At 41.9% G+C, this 20,470-nt stretch overlaps 1 protein-coding gene across 2 annotated transcripts in view; it reads left to right on the top strand.

The window, feature by feature from the left end:
* LOC308146751 (protein O-mannosyl-transferase TMTC2-like) overlaps positions 1-20,470 on the top strand; it is a 59,146-nt gene that overhangs the window by 19,279 nt on the left and 19,397 nt on the right. The window contains exon 2 of one of the 2 annotated variants that reach the window (XM_080518663.1): positions 9,339-9,954. In XM_080518663.1, coding sequence (XP_080374789.1) covers positions 9,339-9,954 — 616 coding nt within the window. Of the gene's footprint in view, positions 1-9,338; positions 9,963-20,470 lie in introns of both variants that reach the window. The other variant, XM_080518664.1, reaches the window with a different exon arrangement.

Here is a 20,470-nt window from a genome sequence, read left to right as displayed (position 1 = left end):
AGTATTGCAAAGGAAACCCAGTGTTGTGTGACAATGATAAACAGAAGACACAATGCAAAGTCTGAGCTTTTCAGATTTTTTGGCTGTTTTTTTCTTTATACAGAGAAGCTATATGCTCATGTATTCACTTCATCCATTCAGCTTTTATAGTAGTTTATTTCTTGCTGGAGCCAATCCCAGCGAACAATGGTAAGGTAAACCCTGGACAGGTCGCCACTCGCCAGTCCATCACGCGAAAACCACATACATTATGACAATGATTATATTTTGGTCCACAGCTACATTGCATTTTATTTGTATTTTTAGGTACAAGCTGGGAAGAAAACTACATATTTAGGAAACATAAATTGTGTTTGCATACAAATGGTACATGTGAATTTATGTGCAAGTATTTGTGCCGAACACAAATTACACATAGTTTACATGAACACTATTTCAGGTCCTTACATTTATATTTTTTTATAAAAATCCTGAATAGACTGAGGAGGAACTGTGTGCATTTGGATATTTTAAAATGAGATGGAAAGGAAGTTACCTTAATAAGGAAACAATATTCTTACAAACACTCAGATAACAAGCATTTCCCCTCTGTAAACATACATTCAGTGCACGGGTTCTGTTTCGCAGATACAATAATTGTAAACACCATTTTTTTATGGAAGCTGCTGTCATTTCACATTTGCATGGAGAGCTAAAAAATAATAATAATTTCACTGGTTTGTTCTTTTTTTTCCATCTTGGGAAAACTGCTGGAAGCTCTGAGAAAGGCTATTTTTAATCAATTAATCCAGCGGATGGAGCAGGAGAGGGAAACATAAGAGTGTAGTGCCTTGAATACAAAGTAGGCTTCATCCTGTGTTGGAGATTTACTTACCGTACAGTAATGCATAAAAAGGATGAAAATCTTGCCAATTTTCTCTCTGTTTTCTCTGTCATCACTGCCCAGCTATGTGGAATGCTGTCCAGCGGCACTTTATCACTGTTAACACATTTGAAACGGTGGAAAGAAACAAATAATTGCATGTGAGCAGGGCACAGAGTCTGTCAAAATTTCATCTTGCACATCAGGCAAAGGAAGAGCTTCTGCAGAGCTAAGCATAAATCCTTCCCAACCAGACCCAGGGCAGAATGAGTTTTATGAATGCTATCTGGACATTTATGCATTTTTTTTCACCCTTTCTCCTCCCATATTCGTGCCATTTTGGCGTGGGACAGAGTGTGGGAAAGTCGCAGTGCCACTTCTGCTTGGGGTATTGTTCTGCCAGTGGAGTCGGTGACGTGCGGTGTTTGAACACACCCTTAATGTTCACTTCCTGACCTTTCAGGCCAACCGATATACAAACTAAACAGATATAAATGGTTGATGAAAATAGGAACTGGATATTTGAATCATATCTCTGTCTGCTAAACAATCACTTAGTGAAAACAACAGACATGAATTACCTCGGAAAGTTGAGTTCATTCACAAAGAAAGGATAATGATGTGAACATGAGCTCATGAAATAAGAGCTCTGGTTTCTTCCTCCCTCCTGTTACAACTCGCACTTTCATCATCATTGCCATCTCCTTATTGCCTGTCATCACACTGTGGCTGCATAGAGGGGGGGGGGGGGGACAACAGCGGCTGATAATCAGCCAGTGAACGAATCATTTCGACCCAGCCAGCAAGCGTAATGACTTTCCGCGTGATTGTTCAACCCAGCAGTGTGATGGATGGGTAGGTACCCTTGGATTAAAGTGAGAGCAGACCAGATCACCATCTCCATGTGTTTGCTGGTCTCATGTGGTGAAGTTCAACAAGCTCCCTCTGGAGTGATCGCTGAGGTGAAAATTAGAGGATTTTTTTTTTTACTCTCAACCAGCTGTGGTTTGGAACAAAGCCCTGAGTGCCAATATCCTGCCAATAGCAATACCACGTGGGAGTAGGACAGTATATTTCATAGATTATCCATATTGCACATGTAGAATGGCCTGGGAGTTGCACAAAACACAATAATCAGCTTTACTTCTTGACCTGTGACCCCCTGTGCGTATCTTACGAAGTCCTTTCTACTCTGTGATCACTTTCTAATCCTGTTAGCATTGGATTAACATGGAGGCGATGCGGACACCCACCCCCACGGACACTTTCTCTCGGTTTGATGAAGTGGTCATTAACTTGCTGCACATGTGCCTGAATATAAATGAAGATGAAATCAATAACCGGTGGCCAGCGTCTTCAGATGCAAATCATATTGAGGACTCAGACGAAATAGCGCAAATAAACATATAGATAGATATATTTTTAAACTTCAACAAAAACATCAATAGAACCACATCAGTCTTTCAAGATATATAAGCAAATATTACCCAAGTACTTGATCGTTTTCCCAATAAAGAGGGAACTTTTTTTTCCTCCAATAAACTTTCTTCTGTGATGAGGATTTGTTTCTCGGGATGGAGAGTTCCCCCTCTCATTGAGTTTTAATCATCTTTGTTCCTGATGCCCAAAGCCAGCAGCATCAGTGCCGTGTTTACTTCAGTGGTGCGCCAGCCCAAGATTAGCATTGTGTGAATAGGCCTGTCTGTTGCTGCTCTCTGTCTGCGAGTTTAATTAGCACTCAGTTTCCTCAGCAAGGAGAGGGAAATTTAATAGATTTTGGCGAGACAAGGGGATTTTTAAAGAGCCTGGGTCTGTAAGAGACTATCAGATCAAATTCTTTTCCTCGGGCAGATAGTTAAGATGGAATGAGGAAAAGAGCTGGTAGACAGAAGTAAGATGGATGGAGGTGGTGTGAGAGAAGGAAATAAAGTGCACAAAGTGCATTGAAAAGCAGAAATGAAGATAAAGGAATTGATGGAGATGGGGATGTAGGTGGATGACAGATTTAATAGAAACAAGTGAATGGAAAGTGTGAGGGAAATGGACCAAGAGATGATGATATCCATGGACTAAGATCTTGGCCAACCAAGTCAGCATCCATTAACAGCACTGTTTTATGATGATGCGGTGATCTATCTTATCACTTAGGTCAGCGGGCAGGACGAGGGAGTCTCCCACAAAAAGCAATAATCCACTCTGTGTTGAAGATGTAAAGTGATGGCAGTTCATATGGGAGATCTGTGTTATTGTCAAGCAAACAATCTGCTAGCAGACAGGCTGGAAATAAGCACATGTTTTTTTTTATTGTGTGTGTATTGAGGGATGATATGAAACAGTTGCAGTGGTTTATGTAAACCGTTTTGGAAAAACCTTTAATGAATGGTGAATATACAGACGAAAACAATATAATAAATAAAGGAGGAAGTTCAGGCACTGATGAATACGTCATGGAGACTTTGGATGGTCACCAGTTGGGAAGGTCCCAGTTTACAGTGTTCCCAAGGCAATAACAAACAGGCCACACGTCTCCCTCCTGCAGTGCTGCTTTATAGCTGCCGTTAGGGTCCGGAAAAGAAACACAAGCTTATTATCACATACACCTACCAAGTTGGAGCTGAAGTAGACTTCTGGACATGCGATTTATCTTCGTGTTACATTTCTGCCGCCACTTTGTTCTCTGCTGGTAACGGTTGTTTTATAGTTCCACTGAAGTGGCAGGAGCTTTTATTTTATGCTTGTGAGAATGAGCAAAACTGAGATCAAAGCAACTTATTTGTGCACATTGTTACGTGGAAAATGTGTCTGTGTTACAGACTCAGCATTTTATTTTTTGGAAAATTGTTGCACAGTCGTCAAATATAGGCAAACTGCCAAGAAATTTGTAAAAACATAGATTTTTTTAAAAAATAAACAAATTTCTTAAGAGTAGCGGTCACTTTTTGGGGTGTTTTATGAACATTTAGACACTTCCGTCACATATTCTCTGCACAACAACAAAAGAAAACACTCAAGATGAAATTGGGCTGTATATGTCACCCCTGCTATTGATTATTCAACTAATCACGCTTGTATCTCTTCCAAATACCACCCTTTTCTCAACCTTATCGTACATTATGCATTCTTTGGCATTGTTGATTGCACCTCATACCGAAGTAATCAAACAAATATAATTATTTCACAGCTGGCAACACTGTGGCAGAGTGAGTACATTTTCAAATTTTCATTAAAACTGCTGTCATGTTGAGTAATGCGGAGAACCGATTAGTTATTGTCCTGCGTACAGTTTAAACATCTCAAAACAAATCTGCTGCTTCTCTTCTTTTCTTGCAATTTTACACGGAATATCTTTGCATTTCAAAAACCTAATTTGCACATAATTCTTTTGTGTAACTAAATTATTAATCAACAATGCTGTCAGTCTACCTATTGTACGTTTTACTTCCAAGTGGAGACCAACGTGCATAGTGCTCCTCGAACAGGCGGCGTGTGTGTTTGAAGGCGGCCACAGCGCATGAAAAAGCAAATCACTGGTGGTGAGCTCACTGCTCGGGGGGTGGCGGAGGGGCTCATTTGCATATTGAAAAGACACATAGCCAAACACTGAAAGACAGCCAATTTTCTCTCTTCTAAGAGCAGTGGACAGGTGAAAGAAGACCTCATCCCATCGGGAGGGTGAAAAAAAAAATCTACGCCCACTAATTTCTCTTTTCAGAGACGATGGGAATCCCAAATTTATTTTTATTCCCCCCCTCCCCACCACCACCTAAAAAAAAAAGAAAAAAGAATATTGAAAAGACAAAACCCATGCTGTATTTCAGGGATAGTGAAAGGAGTGCCCCACAGCCTCACCGCGCCGCCTGCCCCACATTACGACGGTTGAATACAAAAGACCTCCTTCTGTAAGAGCAATCACTACAGGAGGCCACTCTATCTGCACCGCTGCAGCGACGGGCCCCAATGAAGCCGTCAGCGCCCGCTCTGCGGCTGCACACCCACGCATGTGCACACACACACACACACACACACACACACACACGCTCGTCAAACACAAAGACCCACACGTTGCATGCGTCCCATCTATTCCTTCGGCGTTTGTAGGCGCATGCACAAACCGATTCCCAAAGCCTCATAGCTAATGCATTCTTTTCATCCTTCAGCGCTGGGCAGGAATGGGGAGGGAGATGAGTGGTTGGCGCTGATTTGAATATTTAAATTATTTATCAACACTGTGCTGCGACCAGAGACATGCTGAGGGACAGGAGGGAGCCGGGCCAGGGTGAATCGGGGCCCGGTTTGGATGTGATACTGTGCTAACTAAATGCCTGAGGGGACGGGTGGGTGTGAAACATGACCGCTTACACATTTAGGATACAATAATCAGTTTTGTTTGAATAATGACTCTAAATCTTGGACATTTGGGTACTTATTGAGTTTATGGGGAACTGTTTAGCCTTTACTTAGGTTCATTTTGAATAAACCTTTCAGTGCTGGCAGTCATTAAATTCCAGTGTTTATTGTTTCTGTATACTGACTCATTCTGCCCTTCGCATCAATCACCACTGTAGTGGGACTGTTAACATTTCATCAATAACACCTTACAGTGGACCAACAGTAACACAAGGGGGGAAAAAAGAGGAAGAGGGTTTGTAAACCCAATGATGTAATGCACTGGGTCCTTAGAAATATCAAAATGGGCGAGTTTGCTTTGCTGCAGCTGAGAGCCTGAGAAAGCCACACTTGCCTTTCCCTGATAGAACAATCATGGGAAATGGAGGAATTTACTACAGCTCAGCCGATGACAGGGCCGTGGGCTCATAGGAAAAGAAACATTTAAATTAATTCAGCGAGTAGTTATCACTTTGACGCCGGATCTGCCAGTTAATGCATGCTTTTCTGTCTTTTGAGTAGTTCTTTTTTTTTTGTTTTACTGTCAATCTTGGTCTTTTATCTTGTCAGCTCTCACAGGCTGGCAAGCTTGATCTCCTTCTTCTCTCCTGTCCCCCGTTTACACGCTCAGCTCTTAGTTACAGTCTCCAGACAAAGGAAGTCCCCGGCTGGCCCCCTTTTTGTTGCCCTTTTTACCCCCCTCAGCAAACACATTGCTAAATGATAATCAAACCCTGAGCGAGAGAAGCCCGATCCTGAGTCGGCGTGAAGAAAGATTCCTGGAGACACAAAATTGGTGCTTTTCGTAGCCCATGCTTCATGCTCATATGCAAATAAAATACGTGACCTGGTTTTGAAGGAGAATGAGTTGTGTTGTTTTCGCAGGATAAGACGGGCTGTTATGACTCTCCTCATTGTCTTTCCCGCATCTGCTTTGAACTGGCTCGCAAGCAAAGGGATTAGCAGAGTCGATGCTTTCGATTCCCGCATTGATATTAATTAAACACATTTTCTCCTCAGATGATTTCCCCCTACGGTGTGTTGATGATTTTGTATAGATATGAATTTTCAAGCCTCATTTTATTATGGGTGTCAAACATAAGGCCAAGCTTAAACTGGCCCGCCAAACCACCAAGCAAATAATAAAAAGATAGATTTTTTTAACAAATTTCTTAGGAGTAGTAGCAGCATGAAGTTGTTTTCTGGACATTTCACTGTATTTGGCACCAAAGGATATCATTAAAATTTGCTTTATGTTGAAATTGTAGTACATTCCTAGGAATCATTTTGCAAAAATAGACATTTTAATCACCCATACTCTGCACCACAACAAAGAAAAACTTTAAAGTTTTAAATGTAGAAGTTGATATAGCCCAGTTTCATTGATCCATCCCACTTAAGATGAAATTTGGCTTCATGTGGCCACTGAAATAAAATTTGTTTGACAGCCCTCCTCTAGAGCATATTAAGGTTTTTCTGTTCAGGAATGGTGGATAAAATACCCAAGTTTTGACATGAAATCAAAAACTATTAGTGGATAGGGAAGCTAATAAGTGCACACTAATCAAAAGTAAACAACAAAAACCCATGAGGTAGAAAATAAGACGGGAAGCGGAGGAAATCAAACAGAGGCTGAACAGATGAGCAAACAGATCTCTTATCTGGGGGCATTGAGCCGACGAGGAACAACAAACAGACAGGGTGAAGCTTAAATACTCCAAAGGGGAGGGGAAATGATGCACAGCTGGTACAATCAGGGGCGGAGCCAATCAGGATGAGGGGAGAGATCAGGACCACACACACACACACACACACACACACACACACACACACACACACACACACACACACACACACACACGGGAATGAGCTGCAAACAACAGACAGGTGTGAGGGGAGATGATGAACAGAGGAACAATCAGGACTTAACATGAAATGAGGAGCCAGGAGGGAAAACGGGGACAAACAAATCATGACAGTTAACACCAGCTGGACTGGATCAGTTTTTCTTTTCTTTTTTTAAAATTCCCACCTGCATTGTTTCAGAAATTAAGCAATTTGTTTAGTTTGTTGGTTTTGGTTGCGTGTCCTCATTTGATGTTTTTGTGCTTCCGAATTCTCGCCTGTTGTATGAAATAATGTTGAAGTAATCAAGGGAAATCAGGCAGTGGGGATCCATCTGATCGGAATATGTCGACGGAGTTCATTCATGTCTAATTCATCACGGTTCAGTCAGTCTCCTGCGACATGTACATGACAACGCTGATAAATTTGTGACGTGTTGTGTAGCCCTAGTTTTTAGTTTCAGACTATTTTGCATAGTGTCTACTCTTGCATCGAGTATCTCCATCTTCTCCTTCACTACATCCTTGACTTTCTCTCAGAGGTCTGTCTCCTCTCATCTTCAAAGGTTTTCATTATATATATATATATATATATATACACACACACACACACACACACACACACACACACACACACACACACACACACACACACACACACACACACACACACACACACACACACATACATACACACACACACATGCACACACACACTGTCCCTTCTTAGCAAATGTCTGAACCAATTATCTTGAAACTGTTCAACTGTAGCTGTTCTTCATGACATTTTAATCATGTCCATTCGGGTCGCCCTTAGAAAATGTCACGCCTGCCATCTCCATCCTAATCAAGCTTCCTGAGCCAGTTGCGTACTCTTATGGTATATATAAACTCACTACCTTTACCCCTTACTTTCCTCTTCTAACCAGCACACGCCTCCACCTTGACATGGTTCTTTTCCAGCTGTTCTCTGCACTTCCAATGATCACAGTGTCAAACATCATGGTCCGCAGAGCCTCCTGCCTCACCTGTCATGCTGTCCATCAACAATGCAAACAGTAAGGGACTGAGAATGCAGTAGATGGTGAAAGGGAATCATCAAAGAGCTCATTCCGATGTTTTTTTTTTTATTCTCTAAAAAAGTTAAGTTGATCTCAGCCACACGGCTGTTCCGAGCAACTTCAGCATGATACAAGACACAAATTGACTTGTCTGGCAACACTGCAGACTGTTGAGTGTAGTTTACTCAGTCCAATATCTGAACTCATTCCAGTAGACAGTGTTTGCTTTTCCAGAAACGTCATCCAGTTTGACATTTTTTTCAAGAAGTCCTCCAACTCATTGATTGAGCCATTAACAATGAAGCCAGTTGAACCCCCGAAAGGAACCATGGCTGTGTTGTGTTTCCTCCCTTTGACTACTTTTCTTTGTTTCATACTTTTCTCCCTGGCACTTACATCATACAGGCTGTCTGATATTTTTATTATCAGCTGCAGTCACTGTGTAATATCTAAAGCTGCTTCATCTCTGATCAAATTCACTTTCCAAAAGGAAAAAAAAAAGTGTTTTGGGGGTATTCTCCCACTCAGTTCTGAGACGTTGGAGCAGTTAGGCCATTCATCACTCTTAATCCCTGCAGTGAGCCTCATTTGTCGCAGCCTGTGAACGTACACGGAATGCTGCCTGTGTCCCCGGTAATGATCTGCTAATTATCAGGATCCACAGCAACCTTGGGGCTGTGAAACCACCTGTGTGTGCAGGTACCGGTGACATATGCACACGCTGTGCATGCGAGAGAATAACAGAGCTCATATGTATTCAATCAACTACTCTGTGGTCTTTTGTTTTATTGCATTTGGCATCGCCATTGCATTTGTCTATTAAAGCTCACTGATGAGTGGATCACGAGCAAGATGGAAAACGTATTTCTATGAGACTGTGCTGTTGGCTGACTTTTTCTTTTCAATACCAGAAATTAAGTGAAGCAATTAAATAAAGTCTCTACTCTATTCATGAACATATGTTGAAATATTTTAAAATGAATTGTATGAACCTCAAGGCTATTATAATGTTAAAACTGTCTGTTATTATGTTACTGAGAAAAAATATTCTCCATGGCGTTAATACGCATAAAATACACACCCAGTAGAAAAAGTGAACATAAAATATATTGAAATGAGTTGACATCAGACAATAAACACATTATGAATGTCTTTATGTTAAAATGAGTCCCTGTTCTCTTTCAGCCGAGCCATCAGGACCAACCAGGACCTTCTCCCTGAGACTCCGTGGACAAACATCCTGTACGACGACTTCTGGGGCACCCTGCTCACCCACAGCGGCAGCCACAAATCCTTCCGTCCGCTCTGCACCCTCTCCTTCCGCCTCAACTACACCCTCCAAGGCCTGCGCCCGTGGGGCTACCACCTGCTGAACGTGCTGCTGCACGGCCTGGTCACAGCGCTCGTCACAGCCTTCAGCCGCCCGCTGCTGGGAGCGGGGCCGTGGAGCCTTTTGGCGGGCCTCCTGTTCGCCTCACACCCGGTGCACACCGAGGCGGTAGCCGGCGTGGTGGGGAGGGCGGATGTCGGCGCTGCACTGTTCTTCCTGCTCTCCCTTCTCTGCTATGCAAAACACTGTGGCCTCCGTACGAACCCGCACGGGGCCTTGCAGGGAAGGCAATGCGCCGGCGGCTCCACCGCCGGGTGCTGGGCCTGGATGTTGTGCAGTTTGTGGTGCGCAGCTGCCAGTATGCTGTGGAAGGAGCAGGGGGTGACGGTGCTGGCCGTGTCCGCCGTGTACGATGTCTTTGTGTTCCAGAGACTCCGGTTCCGCCAGGCGTTTCTGCTCCTGCTGGGCAAGGTAAATGCGTGTGTGTGTGTGTGTGTGTGTGTGTGTGTGTATTCCCCGACTCTTGTATTGGCATCTTTGCATATCCAGTTTCCTGATACTTCCCTCTGAGGCAAAACCTCAGCTGGCCAGCTGTTAATGGTTCATGAATGGTGGATTGAGTTCTGTGTGTGTGTGTGTGTGTGTGTGTGTGTGTGTGTGCGTGTGTGTGTGTGTGTGTGTGTGTGTGTGTGTGTGTGTGTGTGTGTGTGTGTGTGTGTGTGTGTGTGTGTGTGTGTGTGTGTACACAACATGGTTTTGCCTGTGTGTAAATTGTGTGTTTGCTTTTCATTAGGAAAGTAATTAGTGTGTTTGTGTGTGTGTCGGTGGAAGGGGGGGGTTGCTTGCAGACTCCACAGTTGGTGCATGATAGATGAGCCTTTCTCATTTGATTGCACTAAACAGGAAGAGAATTTATGCACCGAAGAAGTTTTCCTCTTCCTCGCAGTGTTGCAACCACCTTCAATTTGTTGCTGTAAATAGATACACAGTCATGCAAGAACATCTAAATTAAGATCTCAGCCTCATTATGTGTGCGTGTATACATGCATTTTGCGAGAACAGAGCCCCTCCAGGAAGAAAAGCTATTTTTACGGTGAACTGTTTTGTCATGTGAAGACGACAAACGGTTGAAAAAAACAACACCACCTCTGTTCTCAAGTATATTATTTGATCCACTTGTTGAGCAAGCTGCAGACGGGTTCACAGACAAACACACCGTGCGCTTCCTCTGCAGGGAAGCTTCGCAGGCCTCCTGCTTCCCCTTCCAAAGTGAAGTTGTTTGAGGAGGACAACCTTGACGCAGTGACTCATCTGAGTATGGGAATCAGTGCTTGAATTGAAAGCCTCCTCGCACAAGCACTCCACATTTGATTAGAGAAACCGTTTCTCAGCCAACATGATGGCCCTCGTAAAATGCATAACTAGCTAAATAAAAAGTCCCCTTGGCTTTATTGTGCAAGGACGGTCTTGCGTTGAATGTGCACGGGAGTTCACATGGCTCTTTATATAGCAGATTGCTCTTGTGGAAACTTCTATATATATCGCTTGCTTGTTGCAAGGTCTTGCAACCCGGCAGTGGTCTTCACAAATGTCCTGTGAAACCTTCGGTTGTGCACGAATCACCAGCACATTATGGACTTGTGCGTGAGTTATTAACACTGCCAGGCTTCAAATGAAAACATATTTTTATCTGTTACGAAGGAAAGCTTTACCGTACCGACGGGGCAGCTTCGCTGGGAGTTGTTTCTGGCAGAATGATAACCCACCACTGTTATTAAAGGTTTTGCAGTGAGTAGCCCAGAGAGATCAGACAGTGAGCAAGGCAGGAGTTACTGCGCCGGGTTCCTGTGCACTGTGCTTGGCAGGAGTAGCTGAAGTGTATGTGCTCTCACAGCCACTCGACCCGAGCAGACACAAAACAGCACCTGCGTTTGCAATTGTACTCAGTCACCCGGTGAAGATGTAAAGCTATATTTCATTTGCCAATCACGAAGCAGACAAATGAAGGCAGAAATGCAATGCAGAGACGAGAGGAAAAAAGTATGACGCATTGGTACATTATGAATCCAGCTTTTAAGTTGTATCCCAAAATTTTAAGTATCTCTGCCTTACAAGTTCCAGAGGTTTGTCCAGTGATTGAATCCAGGTATGTTAAAGCAATATATCTCTTTGTTTACACCGGGAGTATCAAACATAAGACCAGTTGGAAAAAATCAGCCTGCCAAGGAGGCTCCAATCCAGCCACGGAAAATCATCAAGCAAATTATTATTTAAAAAAAATAAATAAATGTATATATATATATATATATGAAAACATAATTTTTTTTAAACACATTTCCTAAGAGTAGTGACACAACACAAGCCTGAGAGTATCAGTGGTGCTTTTATGAACGATAGCTACTTCAACAGCCATGCTGTCAGTGTAAGTTTGTAAAAACAAAGTTTTTCTTTGTTGCGCCACAACAAAGGTTAAAGGTTATTAAGGCACTATTATACCGGTCCGGCCCACTCAAAATTAAACTGGGCTGTATGTGAATCCTGAACAAAAACATGTTTTTGACACCCACGATCTTCACATACATGAATAATTACAATTTTTTTCTGTTATCTGTTCTGGAGTTTTTGGTCACTACGAAGCTTTAGCGTTGATGTAGAATTACGATTCTATCACAATTTCTGATGATGCAAAATGGAGAAACAGGCTGGGTTTAACATAGCTTATAGGATTTTTTTTTTAATTTTTTTTTACTTCTATATTGGCACGCAGTGGCTGACCCACACTGAGTAACAGAGAATTCAGAATGAGCTGCAGATTTCAGCAGTCTGATTTATTTTTTGTATATTATTTTTTATATCCCCATCATAGAGCTGACGTTACTGATATTTTATCGAGCGCGTAAGATGTCTACCTACTGAAGCAGCCTTGAAAATGAAGTAGTTGTTGCAGAAGACCAGCCAGAAATGTTTTGCATCATAATGTTCGCCGTTTCTCTCGTTCAGTAAAACTGAAGCAACTGTAATGATGTGGCTGGTTTGGCTGCTGATAAGTGTTTTAGTGTGCTCACCTTTTTTTTCTTTCAAAAAGAGCTTGTGTGGACAATTTGTTTCCTTTTCAGTGCACTGGTTTCTAAGTTTCAACAGATAATTTATTTTTTAAATTTTTTTTAAAGGCAAATGAAAAAAAAATATATATGTATGTGTCTGCTTCTGCATGCAGCCAAGAAGACATTTCTTTCCTTTAGAATATAGAAACCAAAATTTTTACGATATTGATCGCTTCTTGTTTCGCTCCGTTGCATCGCCGTCTGTCAGATTTCATCATTCCCCAGCGCTCGTTGGAAGCCATTACAAAAGAAAAGCACATTTTCTTGCGTATTTATCACACGGTGGCACAGAGATACCATCAGCCATCTCCGCCTCTTTGCCCAGACACAATAGTCCTGGCCAGCCTCCGTGTGCCAGCACGAAAGGTCCCTGTGCCAACCCCCCCCCCCCACCTCCCACCAGCAACTCCCACCACTGTCGGCACATCTGGCTCGTTTATCACTCTGGCAGTGCCCTCCTCTCCCGCCCCGGTCACGGTTATCTTGGCAGGGAGCTCGTTACGTGCTGGGGCCAGCCGTGGGGGCAATCATTTCCTCGATTATGAGCCAGACGTCTCGTGATGCATGAGAAAACAAGAGGGAGAGGGCTATCGAAGGAGAGAACAAATGAGGGAGAGGGAAACTATGCTCTCACTTCCTTTCCTTTATCTGTTCTTGGTCTTTCTCATCCACTTGTGCCCTGAAAGCACTTTTGCTTTTGCTTCTCCCGTTTCCTTTCGCCCAACTGAGAAGCAATCAGTTGTAACTGAGTGTGACAGGTGGAGCCAATGCAAAGATGCGCGGTGGAGAATGATGTTACCTGGTATATTTTCCTTTTTTTAAAATTGTCAAATTAATTCAAATAATGCTAGGAAAAAACTCCCCAACATCATAACACCTGACCACTACGGCTGCAAACAATAACAAAATGCAAATTCTCCGAAGCCTAGCAGAGAGGACAGATGTGTTTGGACCAGCGTTTCATTTCTCATCCTATTAACTCTAATCAGATCGAGATGAGATTTCAGATGAGACAAGGTGGCATGGAGGGAGAGTTGGGAAGTGATTGATGGAACAAAGAAAGGCCCCGTGTTTGCACCACGGTCTATTGAGTAAACAAGACGAGTCTCATATGCCAGGTTTATAAGAAGGTGATGTCTTTGTTCTTTCCACTCCCGGTTTGTTGTTGGCAAAAACAAACATGTTTTCAGAGAGCCTCCAGGCTTTTCATGGAATCCTGAAATGAAAAGTTCATCTTTTTTGGGGCGGGATATTACAAAAAGTCAAGATGTCTCTGCTATACCTCAGTTGTTGAAAAGTGGTTTATTTAACTTGGTAGCTAGGCTTTTAGGCATTTGCTTGATTGAAAGCATCAGATGAAAAGCTGCATGAAAAAGTCTACATTCAAGGTGTGAAAACAAAGTTCTTCCACCTATTTAGATTGCATGTGGAGACAAATTAAAGATGACACATGGCAATTTAGCAGAGGACAAGTGAGGGATTTGAGGGTGTCCTCCCGAGGGTGCGGTTAAAGTGTTTAGGGACTCCTCCTCGTTTATCTCAATGAGTGCTGCAGACACACAGATTAAGTTTAGCGTAACCATCTGACGGTTTTGATGAATGCAGTACCAATTATCCTGAAGCAGGAGCACCGGGCCGTAAAATGATGCCCTCTGTTGCAGGTTCTGCTGCGCGTGTTTTTTTTAATATTTATCTTGCAGTCCTGCGGATGGCGGCAAGCCAAATGTAGCTTTATATTTGTTCTTCCAAACTACTAATCAACTAAGTAGCCTTATAAAACTTTAGCGACATTCAAAATTGCTTTAAGGGGTTACTTGTTTTGCTGACAAAATGTTCCTTTTTTGTTGGCGAGTGGTGATTTCTCCAGAAATTGTCAAAACTTTTCACTGCAGTTGTCGATGTCATTCAAGCTCAAACACATTGATAGAAATGTCGGCAGAAATAGCTTTGGGTGTTGCAACAAACCTTTAAGAAAGTTGGAGACCTGGTTTCTTGCGTGCTCGTCAAATGCTTGCAATGGAATAAATGCAGCCATCTCTGAGATACATACGCAATTACAGCAGTAAGCGGTCTGTGAAAATAGCACTCGCAACATGTTGTCGGCTGACTGACATGGCCGCTGAGATTACTCCAATATTACCTGTCAGGAAAGGAGTTGTTGCAATTTTAACACGTCAGATGTAGATCACGCTGAGGCAGGACCTGGCTGTTGGTGTTTATCAGATCCCTGAATTGTTCGACTTTTCGGATGGTCGAAATCGATAACATGAGAAAGACGGAGAAATTCTGACCTAAAAGCTCCGTTTGTGTCCATGTTTTTGTGCTACAGGTCACTGGTTGTCAGATACAGAACCCGAAGTGTATAAACTATTCATGCTCACGCTGATTTTCACGTTAAACGGGAAAAGTATTATGACCAGATCAGTACTCACCTTGAGCTTTAAAAAGAAAGCAATTTCCTCAGTGGCAAACATCGATGAAGATCTTCTGCAGGGAGACAGCCCTTCTGATGCCGTCATCTCCTATATTTAGCTATTTATTGAGGACATTTGTGTCTGTGCTATGTTTAGACTTCATTTGAGTTTTAGTGAGTGTGAACCAGATTTCATTTGGACTGTCTTAGTTCACTTGTTTGCACCACGGCAGCGTTTGCTCTCCCACAAATAGACGAGAATACTAGTGCAAAAGTTGGCATTCATTCCAATCACAGCAAACCTCATGAGTGTGAATCCAGTCATCTGCATCTGTATTCTATTTAGACACTTGAAAACGCGTAACCTGAGTTTTTAGCTTCGTACAGCAACAAGGTGAATAAAATTATGTATTTAAAAGTCGGGGATCTGCAACCAGCAGCCCTTGGACCAAATGTGGCTCCCTGAAGCTTTCAAAAAAGACTTTCTTACCAGATTTTTTAAAATGTTGTTTGCTCAGCAGACTCCAAAAAGTAGTTCTATCTTGTGGCTCAAAATAATACAATGGCTAAAACATCTGAAGTTGGAAACCACCAGAAAGGGTAAAAAGGGAAACATATGAAATTGCTAGAAACAACTGGAATGGAAAAAAAACAAAATGTCTATGAGTCAACACTGTGAGAGCAGATAAAACGAAAACTGCTGAAACAGTTGCTTGAAAAAAATATGTAAATACATGAAATGGATAAAACAGCTTAAACCACTAGAAAATGTAAAAATGAATAAAATATATAAAATGTCAAAAACAGATACAATGTGGAAAAACTTAAAAATATAACAAAAAGTTGAACAATCTTTTGAAACCTAACAACATAAGATTCCAGTTGAATTAGTTTCAATAAGTTTGATTCATTGGATTCTCTGGTTGTTGTTTTTTTAAACTTTCACCAGTATTGACTTCACTTGACCTGCTGAGAGTGATTTTTGAATAAATTTGATATTTCATGAGAAACAGGTTGTACTTTCATTGTTCAAGCCAAAATAGAATTTTTTTTTTTTACCAGTTCTCATCAATTTTGTTCATTTGATTCACAGATTTGTTTTCACTTCCATGACTTTTGATCCAGAACATATCATGCTCCACCTCCTGAGTCAAATTTAAAATAAAGTTGATATTTCATGACAAACAAGATTATACTTTCAGTGTTCAAGCTTAAATATGATGGTTTTAGCAGTTTCATTATAATTAGTGTTATCCTCATTTTTAAAGGTTGCACATGTTTTGGGAGGAAAGTTGCAAAAAGGGTTGGAGGCTTGTTGCTTTTTCTGTACTCAATATGTAGATTTTTGACAAATTTGAGTTTTATTTAGTTAAAGGGATCTTTAAAAGAAAAAAAAGGCTAATGTAGAAAATGAGTTTGTAATGTCTATTGGACACATGTCTTTAAGAGCATCGAGGATTCTTAACTCAATAACCCTTTGATTTTTCCTTCACTTACTTCACTCAGACAGAATCAAGTTATCTGGAGTGCTGCCTCTTCGCTGTGCAGCTATTCTCGCGGACCGTCGGTGACCCGTCTCATTACCTGATCTGGGCGCCAGCCGCCAGCAGCAGCGCCGCCCTCCCCGAGACAACTTTTGGGGTAATTGGGTCACTCCGTCAAAGTCATCCCTTCCAGTGGCAGCCCCGGCTGCTGTCTGATGACTCGGATGAGTTGCGCCAAGTCAGCACAATCCAGAACGCATTACCGCGCTGGAAAAAGAAATGGACGTATGGTTCATTGTGACTTTCATCGCAATTTAGCATGTCAATGGTAATGCATCAAGTATGAGCGCTGCTGGATGTGCGCTGCGCAAACACACCGCGTCCAGGCCTTTGAAGGCCGCTCCATGTTCATGTCACACAGAAAGAATCGCTCTTGCAGTGGGATGGCAGGACTCTGTCCAACAAGTATTTTTCCAAACTTAAATGAGTTTGCTTGAATAGTTGGAAAACTTCATGGGTTGTGTCCACACGACTCGTCATTTATAGAAACAAAGGTTTTAACATAAACGTTCTCTTAAGGAGAGTCCTCAAGGTACTTCGAATGATCGGCTCAGTATGGTGGAAAGAATTATGAGCACTTACCAAAAAAAAAAAAAAAAGCCCAAAATATGACTTTAACAAGACAAGTTTGAAAGGTTGTCCCTCTGCCATCTTGCATCAGTTTTTTTAAACGGCGCTCATGTTAAGTCAGCCGTAGCCGGCCGTTTCTTTCGACATGTTTTAAACACTCCGCAAGCTACAGTGTCAACAGGCGGACCACACACTTCTGGGATTAATAAAATAGCGGCTAATAATGAATGGCACGCTTTAAAGAGGAAGGCTTGAGGGCTTAATATTGCATGTTTATGTGCGAAAAGAGAGATGAGGAGGATCATTCAGGAGGGAAAGTGGATAATGCACTGAAAGAACTTTAAAAAAAAAAAAAAAAAGCAGCGAGTGGAGGGAAAGCCACAGAAGCTGATGCTGAATTTCCAAATGAGGATCCAGAGTGGTGGAGATATGTGGAGGAGCGTTATGTTCAAAGGCTTGGAGCAAGCAGGATGTTAACGTTTGACAGTTGGCAAGGGATTATGCCAGCCGCGAAAACGCACACGTCTCATGAAGGCCGATCGGTCACAGTTAGAAGCAGTTCCCAGGAATTTCACTTTGACAGCTGTAAGACTGTCAATGATGAAATGTAAAAAATTTAAATCCCCCTTCTTCCTTTGAAAAAAAGAAGAAGAAAAAAAACCCCGGATTGGTTTTTCTTTATGTGGAACATTCCTCACTTTCCCCTAACGATGAGTACAAAACGGGGACATAGGAAGGATTGCTCTGGATAATGTAATGTTAGAGCAGAGGGTTGGCCTCTAATCGAAAAGTTGTGCGTCGAACTGTCGAGAAACTAAAGTCCAAGTTGCTCCAAGTACCTGTCATGGCTCACATCACTGTTGGTGTGTGTGAATGCGTGAATGTAACATATCATGGCATTTCTGTTGAGTCTGCTAAAGCACTAAAATGTCTCAAGTAAATTAAGTTAATTTACTTTTTTGGGTGGGGAGAAATGACGAAAATTGGTGGTCCAGATGTCCACTGTTTCATCATGAGTGAAGGCAAATAGAAAGAAAGAAAGATGGTGCACCATTCAGCCCTCATAGACATGGACTCGGACTCATCATTTCTTATGGTTCACAGTGTTTCAACAGTACAGCTCATCAATTTTACTTCTTTTATGATCCAAAAAAAACAAGATGATTAATATGTGTCATCTGCAAAAAATATACCTCAATACCACGAAGAAAAGAACAATAGAAGTCACTTTTTTTTTTGTCATTTTCATTCAGATGTAGACCACGTTGGTCTTTTACACACAGATGAAAGTGATAGGCCTTTGTGTTGCTGTATTGCTGACGTGGAGAACTTGTGGCTCAACCGTTGGTAATGTGATTATCCACACATGACATTATCCCGCCACAAGTCCAAGTGTGCTTAAATGCTGGTTTCACGAAAAAACTTGGACGAAATTGGAAAGTTCCAAGTTTATAAAATACATCTGTACTCTGTCAAACTTGAAACTTCTCACTTGAGAAAAGTTGGGAGCAATGATAAACTATTTAGATTTTTTTTTTTTTGGGGGGGGGGTGTTTTTCTCTTTTAAGTTCCAACAGCAGATTCAAAAAGATGTCGCTTTGTTACGATGAAAGAGTTTACATTAGAGGCATTTTTGTCAGGAACATTCTGTTTCTGACAAAACAAACTGGACTTGTTTGGAAAAACCAATAAATCTGCAACTATACAAGGAGGTTACAGAACCTTCTTGAGAATAATTAGAAGGTACACTTGTGATGGTAATGATTTACTTGTTTGGGATCTGCAGGCAACCTCAGAAGACTTTAGTGAACAAAGAGAAGGTCAAAGTAGACCTCAGTAATATTGGCTACCCCTGCCACCAATTCTTCCACTTCACACTCGCTTCATTAAACAAACAATTCCCTCTGATGGGAGTCATTAAAAAAACAAAAAATACAACCTCCCGTAATTTTTGTTTCTGAGTTTGTGAAGTGGTGGTTGTACATCACTGCAAAGCAGGGGTCGGTCTTCCTCGCCGCAAGTTGAGTTATGTGCGTGTGATTGATCGCAAAGTCAATTAAGGAACGGTTTAGAAAGAGACAAGGCAGCGAGGAGGAGAATGAAGCTCATTCGCCTAAACACCGCAAAATGACTCCCCTGCTGGAATTGGCTTATCTTCTAATACGCAGCAGAATTGGATTTCCCGGACAGTTTCCTCCCTGGACGGACAATATGGGCTCATCCATCAATAAGCACACGCCCCCTTTTTTGTGTAAAAGGCTGGTCTTATCCTTTATGTGCCACCTTTCAGCCTTCCAAATCAATATCCAATATTTCCTCCTCGGACAGTTACTCACAGCCCCTCAGAATACTCCCGTTATCGCTGCACTCTCTGAACTGGCCCGTCTTCCGTCTCACAATTGACCGATGACTCGCTCGAACTCGCTGTGTCGGCGCTTTCCACCTCGGCTCTCTTCTCTAGAAAACACGCTTCTTTGTTTCTGATCAGAGAAAATCAACTGAAGTGAACAGGGTCAGGCAAGTCAGTGATAAACCTCTTATGTTAATCCCAGCATGGGTTTGTTATGGATAACTTGTGTTTTCCACCATAGCGCTTGAGGGTGTACCGATGCGTGAGAGTTTGCTTTTTAACTATGTATGGTGCAATTCATTCAGATCATACACTCACACGGAAATATTAACGGGGACAGTGTAAACGCAGTTAAAAAGATAAAAGCAAACATTAAAGTTTTGCCCGCTCAACACTGGATCTGATGCTCATTAACAGAGACAGTGACAACACAACTATTAGACGGAAAACAAATGTGGGCCTGTCCTGTCTCGGTGACCGATACCGCACAATATGAACAGTGCTTACAGTACGCAGGCATGTTTTTGTGCGCACACATGAAGCTCTTAATTCCCCCAAGACAGGTTCAAAAAGAGTTCATATTACTCCGGTGAAGGGAGGAAGAATGAATGGGCTAAGAAAATAGGATGTGAGTTGAATTTTCACAGTCATCAATCATAATGTCATATATTTACTCCACTTAGAGTTCTTTTTTTTCTTTCTTTCTTTTTTTTTCTGTTTCCGTCAATGCATCTTTACTTGGATGACATTCACATTTCCTCAGTGTTAATTGGGAAGAATGTACCTTTTTTTGTTTTCATTTTGGCCACAGTGGATTACTGGATCAGCAGCACACCCTGGAGAATATCACATAAATCCCGTGTATGACTCTCGCTCTCTCTCTTTTTCAATATTTTCCTTAGATTGTAGGTCAGAATCATCCTCCTTTCAAAAAAGTTATCTGGTCTGTTAATGCAGCTACTGATGCGGCTTCGAACTTGGATGTTTATTCAAGGGCGGCTCCATT

This window comes from Blennius ocellaris (assembly GCF_963422515.1).
Source record: "Blennius ocellaris genome assembly, chromosome: 22".
NCBI lineage: Eukaryota > Metazoa > Chordata > Actinopteri > Blenniiformes > Blenniidae > Blennius > Blennius ocellaris.
Note: the sequence above shows the minus strand (reverse complement) of the source record. Positions and strands in the feature narration are given on the sequence as shown.